The sequence below is a fragment of the Oryctolagus cuniculus genome, chromosome 5 (genome assembly GCF_051225735.1).
Source record: "Oryctolagus cuniculus isolate XC-2025 breed Fujian yellow rabbit chromosome 5, ASM5122573v1, whole genome shotgun sequence".
NCBI classification, from domain to species: Eukaryota; Metazoa; Chordata; class Mammalia; order Lagomorpha; family Leporidae; genus Oryctolagus; species Oryctolagus cuniculus.
In genome coordinates, this window is record NC_142871.1 from 147,935,547 (window position 1) to 147,949,271 (window position 13,725).

The window sequence follows — 13,725 nt, forward strand, 5'->3', positions numbered from 1 at the left end:
CATTCATCTCCCACTGCAGGTAGTTTTTTAAACCTGCAACTGTTCATTTCCTGTTGACCAAAGGTTTGACCTTGTCAGCTGGTAATTAGTGGGATGAGAAGAGGTGTGATGACTTGGCTCCCTGGTGGCCACCAGAGTGGGTTTTCAGGGGGAAGAAACCAACCTGTCAGCCGTGTTCATTCATTGTTGAGTTGGGAACCCCATTGTGGAGGAGATGTGTGCTTGCTTACACACGATTGGCAACTCCCCAAACATGGGCTCACGGCGCTGTCACCTATATTAGCTTGCTCGGAGGCCTTTGTTGCAGAAAATGAAATGTACTTTGCAGGGGACTGCTAACCCAAGAAGCAAATTCGGGAGGGAGCCACCAAAGAAGCACTTTTAAGTTTGCTAAATTAGAAAATATGTTTGCACCATTTCTTTCAATTTCCCATTCAGTTCCCAATTGGGTACAGCTTGTTCACAAATGTGTTGAAATTTCCCTTCCTGCAGCATGTTGAGTAATTGTACATGAGTTTTTATTTTAATATGTCCTTGTCACATAGCTTTATGACAATGGGCTATCGCATAAATACCTGGTTATCAGTCTTCCAAAGTGTTCTCAGTAAAACTTCTGTCCAGTCTTCCATAAAAGCACCAGCTGGCTTCTTTGATGGGGGGAGTGGTGACCCACACCACAGAATCCTGCAAGAGTAATTGCTGTCAAGGCCAACACTGTTCTCTGAACTTTTGCGATTTGAAGAACATGGTCTGTGATGGATACCCCCTAGGTGTACATGCAGATTTTTTTGTGGATGTGTTTCCCACCCCCCCACCCCCAGGGAACAAACAGATTCATAGCTTCTGTCAGTCTCTGGTAAGAAGCCACTGTTCTCAGGGACATCTTGCCTCTAGGTTCTCCAAGCCTTTTTTCTGTATTAAACTTGTTAGACCACAGATATTACTAGCTATTTTCTATTACCTGAAGAAATGCCTTCATTGATTTATTTTTATGAAAGTCAGAGGAGAGAGAGAGAGAGATCTTTCATTTGCTGATTTATTCCTTCTAATGGCTGCATTGGTCAGGTCAAAGCAAGGAGCCTGGAATTCCATCTAGGTCTCCCATGCTGTAGCAGGAGCCCAAGCACTTGGGCCATTTGCTGCTGCTTTCCCAGGCACTTTAGCAGGGAGTTGTATTGGAAGCAGAGCATCCAAGACTTGAACTGTCACTCCCATACGGGATGCCAGTGTGTCCCAAGCAGTGACTTAACCCGCTGTGCCACAATGCCTGCTCCTCTTCCAATTGTTTTTTATTTGGGGGAGGGGAGTCTAATGTATGTTTTAGCCTTATTGCCTTTTAGTATTATCAAGTGTTTTTTTAATTTTTTTTACTTTTTTTAGTTTTTAACAGATTCAATCTAGTTCATAGATACAATTCTAAGAATATAATGATATTCCCTCTCTTACCCTCCTTCATTTATTTTTCATTTTCTGTTTTATCCCCCACATTTTTGTGCCTTCATATTTTTAAAAACAACTGACTAAAGACTTTGTACATTAATTCTTGTTACTCCATGTTCCTTATATAAGAAAATTTTGTGACCAGTTTTCTCTTGGTACCAGCTAAGAGTTTTGTCTCCCTAGGCAAACTCACATGAATACCTTTGTCACAGAATGAATACCATATTCTTTCATGATTATCTTTTTAGGTGTGGCTGCCAGGCCACTTAATTGTTCTGTGCTCAAAATAACTACCAGATGTACTGAAATATTATTCCACTCTCTGTTCCTAACTCAGTGTTTCTCAGATTCATTCAGGTTACAGAACACCTGGACACTGCTTTCTTCCCTGTGAACACTGAAATGCTGGTTGAGTTACTAATATTGCACAGAGTTTAATTTTGCTAACAGAAGTCATGACACTCTTATCTGTAGGCAATATGTAATCAAAACCAGCCCAGGTGCACTTAAGACTGCAAGCTGCCTGCCTGAGCTGCGTTCTGAGTTCTTCCACTAATATATTTGCTATTTATTCATTCATCTGGTGGCTGCTAACACTTGCTAATAACAGATAAAAGTAACTGAAGGCTTAGAAAAATTATGATTAGTAGAGCTTAAGTTTTTTTTTTTCTAAATCGGAATCTGCCATCATTCAATTTGAGTGACAGAATACATCATTAAGAGACCATTCCATACCCGTGTTGCAAAGGCACCTGCTTCCAAGTTCCCTGGCCCGAATGGATTTCGCTTTGCATCTGATAGTTTATCATAACTCTAGTGTACTGGTGTTTATTTTAATGTTGCAAATAGCCATAAATTCCATAGCAATGTACAGAACAAAGAGGTGCCTTCCGTTGGTTGTTTAGAACATCACTCAGAAAAGAGGCTCCTTGGGGAACCCTCGTATATTGGGAGATCCAGAAGGGAGGACATACAGAAGCCGCGACATACCTCAAGTGTTTCCTCTGCCTCTCTCTTGCTGTTTTCCTGATGGGCACATCTGAGGCAATCAGGTGGAAGATTTCCTTAACGCGCAACACGTTAGCTTACGTTACATATCAAGATATTCGAAAAATTAGTGGCCTTAAAGACCAAACTGTTATAGTCGTGAAAGCCCCTCCAGAAACAAGACTTGAAGTGCCTGACTCCATAGAGGTAAGGACACAGCACCATCGTGCCTCTGAGAGCGCTCTCTGGAATGCCTCACGTTGGGAAATAATAATCGACTCTGGTTAATTTCATAGCCCTTCCGCATTTGTTTTACTTATCCCCAAAGGTAAAAACATTTCAACAGTTTGATGCCTTCTGAGTGTGCAAGAAGTCCGGTTTTAGCCTAGCAGGGTGTTCAGCTCTAGGTGGGAGGATACCCTCTCTTGTATTTTCTTTTTCCTAAGTGCTTCTTACACATTTGGACCCCTTCAGGAAATTTTATGTTGATGACCTGTGTCTGTGGTCCCCAGCAGGACTGGAGGTACAAAGGCATCTCCCAAGTTACCTTGACACATTTTAGAAATTCTTTTTTTATTAGTGCTAATGTTTACTTAAATCAGACTTTGGTTTCATGGATAGACTAGGATATCGTAAGAAAATAAGAAGATTGTTTTTGTGATTGCTTTAAGATATTGTTTGATTATATAGATCTAGTAGACTGTGACTTTTAAGAGAAACAACTATAGTAAAAGAAAATGGTGAAGACTTGCTTTTATTTTTTTTAAGATTTTATTTATTTATTTGAGAGGTAGAGTTACAGAGAGTGAGAGGGAGAGACAGAGAATGGTCTTCCTTCCGTTGGTTCACTCCCCAAAGGCCACAACAGCTGGAGCTGGGCCTATCAGGAGCCAGGAGCTTCTTCCTGGTCTCCCATGTGGGTGCAGGGGCCCAAGCACCTGGGTCATCTTCCACTGCTTTCCCAGGTGCATTAGCAGGGAGCTGGATCAGAAGTGGAGCAGCTGGGACTAGAACCAGTGTCCATATGGGATGCAGGCGCAACAGACTGAGGATTACCTGTTGCTCCATGGTGCTGGCCCCAAAGACTTGCTTTAAAAGGATGAAATGTACAACTCCCATCTAGGCTAGACTTCTCACCTAACAGACAGCAGTTCAATGACACAGATGAAGAAGTTTTAAATATTAGTACATTGTATATATGCCCCTTTCTCCTAATAAACATGGTTTATGAAAGTTCAAAATTAAGAATCCATAGGCCTGCGCCGCGGCTCACTAGGCTAATCCTCTGCCTGTGGCGCCGGCACACCGGGTTCTAATCCCGGTCGGGGCTCCAGGTTCTGTCCTGGTTGCTCCTCTTCCAATCCAGCTCTCTGCTGTGGCCAGGGAGTGCAGTGGAGAATGGCCCAAGTGCTTGGGTCCTGCACCCGCATGGGAGACCAGGAGAAGCACCTGGCTCCTGGCTTCGGGTCAGCACGGTGCGCCGGCCGTGGCGGCCGTTGGAGGGTGAACCAACGGCAAAAGGAAGACCTTTCTCTCTGTCTCTCTCACTGTCCACTCTGCCTGTCAAAAAAAAAAAAAAAAAAAAATTAAGAATCCATGCCATGGCCGGCGCCGCGGCTCACTAGGCTAATCCTCCGCCTAGCGGCGCCGGCACACCGGGTTCTAGTCCCGGTTGGGGCGCCGGATTCTGTCCCGGTTGCCCCTCTTCCAAGCCAGCTCTCTGCTGTGGTCAGGGAGTGCAGTGGAGGATGGCCCAAGTGCTTGGGCCCTGCACCCCGTGGGAGACCAGGAAAAGCACCTGGCTCCTGGCTCCTGCCATCGGATCAGCGCGGTGCGCCGGCCGCAGCGCGCTGGCCACGGCGGCCATTGGAGGGTGAACCAACGGCAAAAGGAAGACCTTTCTCTCTGTCTCTCTCTCTCTCACTGTCCACTCTGCCTGTCAAAAAAAAAAAAAAAAAATTAAGAATCCATGCCATAAAGTTGCACTGTGCATCTGCAACACTCAGGGCCTTTTTAGTAATTTGCAGAAAAGCGTATCTGATAGCACAGTTGGCCTTACAGTGCTGTGTTCAGACTGCTCTCCCTTCCTCCAAACAAAACTCTCTCTTGCTGGGGCAAACTTTTTTTTTAACTACCAGATAGTAAATATTTTTGGCTTTATGCACCATATAGTCTGTGTGGACTATTCTAGGACACATTGAATTCTGTCCTTGTAATATGAAAACAGCCCAGGGCAACACATGAACCCTGGGCAGGGGCGAGGCTCGATTCCAATAGAGCTCTATTTACAAAGCCTGTGATGGACTGGGTTTGGCCCTCAGGCTGTATTGTCTCTGGCTGCCCTCCACCCCCACCTCCCACCCCTCAACACGTGCCCGGAGGATGATAGGCATTGATGGAAGTAGACTACTGAAGAAGCAGCCAAGTGAACTTGACCTATTTTTAGGTGAAAAGTACTAAGGCAATGCACTTTTGGGTTGAAATTCTCTCACTTCTGTTCCTAGAGCCTACAGATACACTTGGCAAGTACCCAAGGACCCATTGAGGTTTACTTGTGTTCAGAAGAGACTGAAACACACAGTCCCGTGAAAACGAACAACCAAGACCACAATGGGAATATCCCCAAACCCACTTCCAAAGGTAAAAATCCCACCTTTGTCTTCTGGAAACTGTGGAAAACAAAGGAGACAAGAAGGATCTTGTATTAGGCCACAAGTCTAGGCAAGACAGCACTCACTGTTACAAAGGTAACATTTTTTTAGAAGGCACTTGGACCGGTTGACAGAGTAAAAGTATGATCTTGGACAGATGGGTCCCCCACGGCTCCTGGAGCCCCTCCCTCCTGGCTTTTGCTTTCCATAAAAGTCATTTGCTCCCTCCCAGCGTTCAGAATCCCAGCTAAAGAGGGAGAGAAGCTGCGAACCCTCTTGGAGGTACCTCGGCCCCCAGTGGGCCCACACACGTTCGAGTGACACCACAGAGAAGCTGAGATGGAAAGGAGAAGCCATCTGGGGAGAATTTTTGTTTTTCCTCCCAATGTGAGCAGGAGAGGGATGGCGGGAAACCCCCCAGAAAATCAAATCCATCTCTGCTTCCCCCTGCCCCAGTGCAAATGCAGCTCTGTGCAGTGGGTTATCTTTTATTGTTTGATTTTGGTTTTTTCAGTTTCCATTTGGGGATATGTGTTAAAATTTTTCCCTATTCTCTCTCAAGACAGCAGCAAAAATAGGAATGATTTAAGTGAATAGTTCTGATTTAATATCGAACTGAAATACAGCGCCTGAATTGATAAAAACGAAAGGCCATCTTTGCTCACCACAGAAATTCAAAGTAGATCCTCTGTGTATTTTTAGAGGTATCTTTAATAACCTGGTGCTTAAGAAAGACTAAATTAAAACTGGTGCCTTTCTCCTAGGCCACCTCTTCTACATGTTCAAATACATGTAGACATCCGTATTGTGACACAGAGCCACATAGCAAGGACTGCTCTGTGCACCTGCTAGCCACTCCTCTCAGGAGACACCTGACAGCAGGTGTTTTTTAAGAGATAAATGGATTGAGAAAAGGGACTGGTCACTGTTGAGTGCCCCTTGGCATCACCGTGACCTGTAGTGATGCCGTCTCCCTGTCCTTGCCGGAAGGGTTGTGTGCTTTTACAACAGCCTCGCGGACATCCTTCCAGAAAAGTCCGTCTGCTTGTCTCCTAACTTGCTTTGTTTTGTTTCCACCGATGCTTTCCTTTCAGACTTGGCTTCAACCAACTCAGGACATAGCGACTGCTCCATTTCTATGGCGAACCTTTCTCCTCTGGCCTCCCCAGCCAACCTCTTACAGCAGACTGAGGACCAAATCCCTTCCAACCTGGAAGGGCCCTTCGTGAACTTGCTGCCGCCCCTGCTGCAGGAGGACTACCTGCTGAGCCTCGGGGAGGACGAGGGCATCAGCGACCTCTTCGACGCTTACGATTTGGAGAAGCTCCCGCTGGTGGAGGATTTTATGTGTAGTTGATTGTGTTCCGTGTGGATTCTCCTTACAAACCGCTATTTTTTTATCACGGACCCAGAACATCTGTCATGCAGTGTTGTCCCCTCCTACCTTTCTCCTCCAAGAGAGTATCATGAAGTAAACTACAAACTTCAGAACAAAGCTGACGTTTTGATGAAAAAAAATTTTTTTTTAAATTGTCTAAACGCACAGTTGCAGGCTCCCCTGGGAAAGCTCTGCCTTGCCCCAGGCTCCAAAAATCTCCTGGATGAGTCAGCAAGTGAGAAAATGTGCAATCAGGTGTCTCTCACCCGTCCCCTCCCTCCCGCCTCCGTGCCCTCACCCGCGGACTGGCTTGCTGTGCCTGACGGATGGGCTGTGGGGTGGGCTCTGGCCACCCGGCCCACTCCAACACAGCCATCTCCCTTAACAGCATTTCAAGCCGTGCCTTCTCCGCGGAATGCATGTCTTTGGGGGCTGCTAATACAGAACGGAACTGCAGCAAAGGCAAACTTGAAGTCATGCAAAAGTATGAAATGGATTTCTTAAGCTCTTCTTAGGAGTATTTAAATTACTGTCGTAATTCAGATTAAGCTACGGACCGCGTGTCCCACTCGGAGGTCGAGGGAACCTCCACAGCCTCTCAGATGAAGAACCTGTTTCCCAGGACTCGTTGCAGATACAGAAGACTGGTAGAGTTCTGCCACTCGCAGCTGTTGTGGATTTTCCTGTCTCCATTATCCACTCCCATCCCAGCGGTGTTTGTGAGTTTCCCTTGATTTGTAGCAATTACCTACTTAGGAGTTCTTTGTGAATTGTTTTAGACGTTCTATTTTTTTTTTTGGTGTTTTTTTTTTTTTTAATTTTTTTAGTGGCCATTTAAGCATTCCTGTGGCGCCCATCACCATTTGAATTGTTTACTTTGAAGCGGTTTTTTGCAAATTCCTATTAGTGAGCAGGGCATGTAAACCCCTGGGAGGGGAGCTCGGAGCCTGCTGGCACGGCTGGTTCCTGGGGAGGGAAGACAAGGGCAGATGGGCACGCAGTCCCCAGGAGCAGCAAGGCCTGAACCCCCTCCATCCTCGGGCTGCCCGGGCCCCGGTGGCCGGGGAAAGGGCTCTCTTAACGCCACACTCAGGGAGACACTTCTCAGGTTGGGGTCAGATGGAGAGGCCTCCAGGGAGAAACTGTCCCCATGTGTGCGTGGCATTCTACCAGCGGCACCTCCACACGTAGCCAGTAAGGACAGGGAGCTCCCGCCACGCCGTGTCCGGCTGGAACAGCCCTGGCCGGAACCCATTACCCTTCCCCCTCTACAAAGGGGTGAGGCTGGCACCGGGGCCGTCCAGAGAGGTAGAAGGAGAAGGGACAGGATGCCAGGGCATTTCCCACTTTACTCTTCAGGGATGGTGTCCCAAGCCGAGGCCTCGTGTCAGCTGTACGTCCTACCAGTCACGCCCAAGAATGGCACGCCCATTGGCAGGTGGCGATGGCCATCCCCCCCTGGGAATGTGGCACAGTTACCTCAAACCCATTCCTTGGGTGCTAAGGGCTGCGGGATGGGGGAGTTGAATGGAAATGCCGTGTGCCTGGCCCAGGGCTGGGGCGGCGACACGGCACCCAATAGCACTTGACTCAGCTGTGTTTGATCGATTGCAGATAGCCCTTAGGGAAACTAGAAAACCAAGAAAGCCACAAGAGCCCCCGGCCAGTTTACTCTAGGTGGATTTCCACAATATGCAAAGTGGTGGTGGCGTCGGGACAGATGACACCAGCACTTTAAACTCTGTGTGTGGGTGTGCGTGGGTGTGTGTTTGGGAAGAAAATAATAAAGGTGCAGACGATCTTCCTGTGTCTCTTCCTCAGCCTCCGTCCCCAGCCTCCTCCCCTCACACACCCTGGACTTGGTACAGAATATCCGTGTGGTCCGAGATGAAGCATGGGGTGGAGGAGGGAGGGGAGCTTTGTGTTAAGTGCCTACTGGAAATGCACTGTGGGGTTTTTTCCTGTATGGGAAACCATTTCTGCCAAGCTTTTCCCCGTGTCCCATATTTATCTCATCTGGTTAGCTGCCTCGGCTTCCAGCTTTGTGTGATTTCTCTTTGCCAGCTGCACAAAGCGGATTTTATTTTTTTTTCCCAAAGTCTAAAGACTGAGCTCACCTGGCAAGGTTGTCGTGTGTTTGGTTGAATTTCTCGTTGAGCCTTTGCGTGATGTTAACGCCGTATTTATTGTTTTAAAGATGAAAGGAATACTAATAATAAGTCTTAAAAGTTCCTCCATTCATAACATTTTTCCAGTTAATGGGCTTAACTGGTAGATATTAATTAGACACCCATACTGTATTCAGTTTTCCATTAGTCATGTTCTTTTTGACATAGTATCTGGCACACAAAGTGGGTTAGTACTACAGTATTTGTGTTACTTTAAGTACTAAGTATGCAGGTTTCCTGGTACCATTGAGTTGCTGCTATTAAAGCTCACACATGAAATGGCTAAAAGTTACAAGTGTGCGAATTATGACTGCGTGAGCCTTAGTAAAGAAAACGTCTCAAGGGCGACACGTGAGCTGTCAAACAGTGTTAGGTGTGTGTTTATCTGTACAGAGTTGTGTATAGCTCTTGTCTTATTTAAGTTGATATGTAGTCTACTCACGCGTTCTTTCTTTACCGATTTTGTACAAAAATAGCAATTGATTTGTAAACACTGCCAGAATATTTTCTAGCTGGTTTGTAATTTTTTAAGAGTGTTACTTTGTTATTGTTTTGTTGTTGTTATTATTGTTGTTGTGGTTCTCGTTTTCGTTTTTGTTGTACGTGTAGATCTGTAAATAAAATTGCAGTATTTAAAGCTTTAGCTTTCAGGAAAAAGAAAGTAAGAACTCAGTGTGTGCATGACAACGTGTGGATATGAGAAGAGGGATTTGAGGACAGACGGCTTGTGGAGTACGTCGGGTGGCAACTGTCAGGGTGTTGGAATTGCTTTTCCTATGGGGTACATGATTTTGTAAAAAGGAAGTAATTCTCCCAAAACTGGGAGTAGGCAAACTACTAATCAGTTTAGCTTTGTGTTGTATGCTAGTTTAAAAAATAAAAAAAAGGAAGTATGTAATATAATGTAAAAAACAAACAAAAAAAAAGCTTTTATGATGGATTTTGTAAATAGTTTGTTACAGGATGACCTGTTCTCCAGCTGTGATCTTACCACTTCCAATGGTTGTAATTTGAATAAATTTTGTATGGTAAAGGATCAATAAATGATTTTTTTAAGAGTTCAGACTTGTGGATGGATTTTCTTAGTATTGTCTTCATGTTCCTCCCTTCCTTTCATTTTTGAACATGTTCTTTAGCAAGTTAAGGAGGGAACCGTGGAGCAGAAGCTTAGCGTGGGCCTCTGGGAGCATCGGACTGCTGTTTGGTGAGCACCCGGGTGCAGTGTGCACCTGGGGAAGCAGAACTTCCTCCTGCTGAAGCCACTCAGGCATCCGTAGAGGATTTCACGCGGAGACAGGGACCTCAAGTCAAGTTTTACTCCTTCTGAGGAATATGAAACCAATAAATTTCAGTCTTCAATTCTGGTAGTGCTCTCTCATGGTCTAGAGTCTCTGTTTCTCAGAACACCACCTGGGAGCAGATTATGAATTTTTTGCCTGCCATGTCACACTTAATTCTGAGCTTCATCCAAAACTCCCAAAGTACCATATACGGTACATACACAAAAGCAATACAGAAGGCTGCGAAATATGGGTAAATTCAGGAAGCATTCTTTGGCACCCCTGTCCTATTCACCCGAGAGAGAGAGCGCACTGCCCATTTTTCTTGTTACCCTGGCAGTCTAATTGTTTTCTAGGCACGTGTAACTGTAAAACCACATGCGGTAGCCAGCGCCGCGGCTCACTAGGCTAATCCTCCACCTTGCAGCGCCAGCACACCAGGTTCTAGTCCTGGTCAGGGCACCAGATTCTGTCCCGGTTGCCCCTCTTCCAAGCCAGCTCTCTGCTGTGACCAGGGAGTGCAGTGGAGGTTGGCCCAAGTGCTTGGGCGCTGCACCCCATGGGAGACCAGGAGAAGCACCTGGCTCCTGCCTTCGGATCAGCGCGGCGGCCATTGGAGGGTGAACCAACGGCAAAGGAAGACCTTTCTCTCTGTCTCTCTCTCTCTCCCTGTCCACTCTGCCTGTAAAACACACACACACACACACACACACACACACACATGCGGCATGGGCATGTGTCTTTTTTTTTTTTTTTTTTGGCATGTGTCTTTTGACTGGAATCGTACTGTATATGCTGACCTGCAGCTTTTCCGTTTTACTAAGTGTACTTCTGACGTCTTTCCACTCTAAGACTTCCAGACCATCATCACACTTCCAGAGCTGCATAGCACTCCAGGGATTAAACATTTACTTAATCCTTTACTTACTCCCAATAATTTCCTGTTTGGGAGATATTTGTGTTTGCCTTCCCATAAAAGCTAACACAGGAGGTTTACAGAATGCTTAATAATATGCCAGGTACTTTTTTTTTAATTGATGTAATACAATGAATGAATGACATGTGGTACATTCACAGTATTGTGCAGACAGCACTTGGGTTTCTACATTTTTCCCCACCACTGAAGGAAAACTTGTGCCCCTGCTTTCTGTCCCCATGAATTTGCCTGTTCTGGATATTTCTAGATGTGGAATCATACCATATGTGGTCTGTTGTGTTTGGCTTCTTTCACATCACATATTTTTAAGGTGCATCTGTGTTGCAGCATGTGTCACTACCTCATTCCTTTGTATGTCCCACTAGTATGTCATTGTATGAATGTGTACCATGTTTTGTTCATCCATTTGGCAGCTGATGAACATTCGGGCTCCCAGCTATTGGAATTTCAGGCACTACTTTAAGTGTTTGACATGAGTGCTCTGTGTTTTTTTCCATGCTTGCTTTATGACCTCATGTATCTATTATCTCTCTCCCCCTCTAGAATGTATGTTCAGTGAGGAGAGGCACTTTGTAGTGTTTACTGTTGTGTCCTCGGTTCCTAGAATAAATAGTATCTGGCACATAAATAGGCACCAACTAAATATTTGAGTGAAATATTCCTTATTTTACAGGTGAGTAGTCTGAGGTTTAAAAATATATATTTAGAAATAAAGAATGCCCAAAAGCAACACCCTGTGATGTGGTGAGCTGGGGTTTTCCTTGTCTTGTACTTGACTTTGTTTATTTGATTGATTGATTGTTTTACATGTTTGCATTGCCTCTTTAGTTCTGTGTCAATTTCCTGTTCACCCAGGGTTTGAGAGCCTGATTCTCGTCATCTCTCATAGCTGCTGTCCTAGCCAGGGGCATGCATATTTGGCCAGCAGATGGTCAAGCTTATAATCAAGCCAGTAATGAAAGCTGAACAAAAGAGCACAAAGACATGTGCCTTCTTGCAGGCAAGTCTACTGATGGGGGTTTGGGAGGGGATGGAGAGGGTTGGCAGTTGAGAAATGCACGCAAGATGAATTTGAATCAGTTACATAGGGCTGTATCCTTTAAAAGGTGACCTATGGATCAAGTTGTGTAAATATTTCATAATCCAGAACCTTACTGAAGTATTTAGGAATGGGCTATACACTGAGAAATGTTTAGAAATCCATCTCAGAAATACTAGATAGAGAGAAAATAAAATTATTGCAGAAAAGGTCATGGTATTCGCTCATCGAGTAGCCATGAAGTTAAACAGTGGTTCCTTTAGTCAGTTGTTCAGTCATTCTTTGAATGAACATAAAGTGATTACTACAAGAGGACTTCAAAAGTTCATGGAAAATGGTTAATTTTTATGCATTTCATAAAATATTAGAAAGGCAAAGTGATGGATCTTCCTTCTGCTGGTTCACTCCACAAATGCCCTCAACAGCCAGGGCAGCGCCAGGGTGAAGCCAGGAGCTTGGAACTCCATCCAGGTCTCCCACGTGGGTGACAGGGACCCAAGTACTTGAGCCATCTGCTGCTTTCCCAGGATGTGCATTATTAGGAAGCTACATCAGAACTTGAACCAGGCACTCCAAAGTAGGATGTGTGGGTTCCAAGCCATGAGAACCACTGGGTATTCAAATGCCTATGCCAGTGGGAAAATCTTGCAACAATATATACGAGAAGTCTTTAGAACATTCATAGAAAATGAACATTCTGGAAAAACTGCATTGATTTCAATTTTTTGCACCAAAATAGATTTAACTTTTCCTTCCATTTTCCCATGACCTATTTGCAGTCTCCTCAAATATGGCAGACACTGTTCTAGACGATGGTTTTCACAGTTTAAAAAGCATACTTTCCATCAATGAGAGGAGATATACAGTCTCATGAAGGAGAAACACGGTTTAGCCAGGGGAATCAAATATGGAGGGCAGATCTTGAATAAGCCATTTTTCTTTCTGAAGCTGTTTTTGGAAGACATGGAAGGACAGATGGTTCTAGGCCAAGAGGGGAGAGGGAGAGAAGATGTGGCCTTGCTTTGGAGAGCTTCACAAAGCAGCAGAGATTCTGTTCTCGGGTGATTTGGGGTGGTGCCCAGGCCTCCTGAATGCAAGAGTGCTTGAAGACAAGACTACCTGGGCAAGCACGACTCAGATTCACTAGTGAGTCCATTTCTGCAGAGTTCTCCTTTAGATCTAGACTGTAACCCTGATGTGAAGAGCCATGACAAGATAGAACTGTTAGAACAGGACATTTGATGCAGCAATCATGATGCCAACTGGGATGCCCACAGCCCAAATCAGTGCCTGCTTTGATTCTTGGCTTCTGGCTTCTTCAATTTCAATTCCAGTTTCTTCCCAATGCACATTCTGGGGAGGCAGCAGATGATGGCTCAATGAGTCCGTTCCCTGCCACCTGCATGGGAAACCCAGATTGAGTTCCAGGCTCCAGATTTTGGCCTGGCTCCATCCTGACCTTAGCAGGCAAATGAGGAGTGAACTAGGGGATTGAAGATCTTTGTCTCTCTGCCTTTCAAATGAAAAATTTTAAACTACAGGTCATACATCAGAATATGAAAGGGGATTCCTGCGTTGATGTAGAATTAGCCTGCAGTCAATCAGAAATTAAAGAAGTAAGATAACATAGCAGGAAGCTGCAGTGTTCCGTGGAATTCAAAGAGCAAGTCTTTCATCATGCCCTTCAATCTGGACCTGGAAGATGGAAAGACAATTAAAAGAATTGGTTAAAGTAGTCAACTTCCTACAACAGTAGATGTTACTATTATGCTTTCTGTGCATATGAAGAACACTCTCAAATAGTTCTGAAGGTGCTGGGATGTCTAGGGAGTGCTTTGGGAAACA

The 13,725-nt window shown here is 45.1% G+C and overlaps 1 protein-coding gene across 6 annotated transcripts in view; it reads left to right on the forward strand.

Annotated features, from left to right (window-relative positions):
* Positions 1-9,687, forward strand: part of E2F3 (E2F transcription factor 3) — an 87,111-nt gene extending 77,424 nt beyond the window's left edge. For all 6 annotated transcript variants that reach the window (XM_051854993.3, XM_070074328.2, XM_089333331.1 and 3 more), the window contains 3 exons: positions 2,520-2,634; positions 4,932-5,067; positions 6,173-9,687. In XM_051854993.3, the coding sequence (XP_051710953.1) occupies positions 2,520-2,634; positions 4,932-5,067; positions 6,173-6,435 (514 nt within the window). In that variant the 3' untranslated portion in view covers positions 6,436-9,687. The remainder of the gene's footprint in view (positions 1-2,519; positions 2,635-4,931; positions 5,068-6,172) is intronic.
* The last annotated feature ends 4,038 nt before the right edge of the window (positions 9,688-13,725 follow it).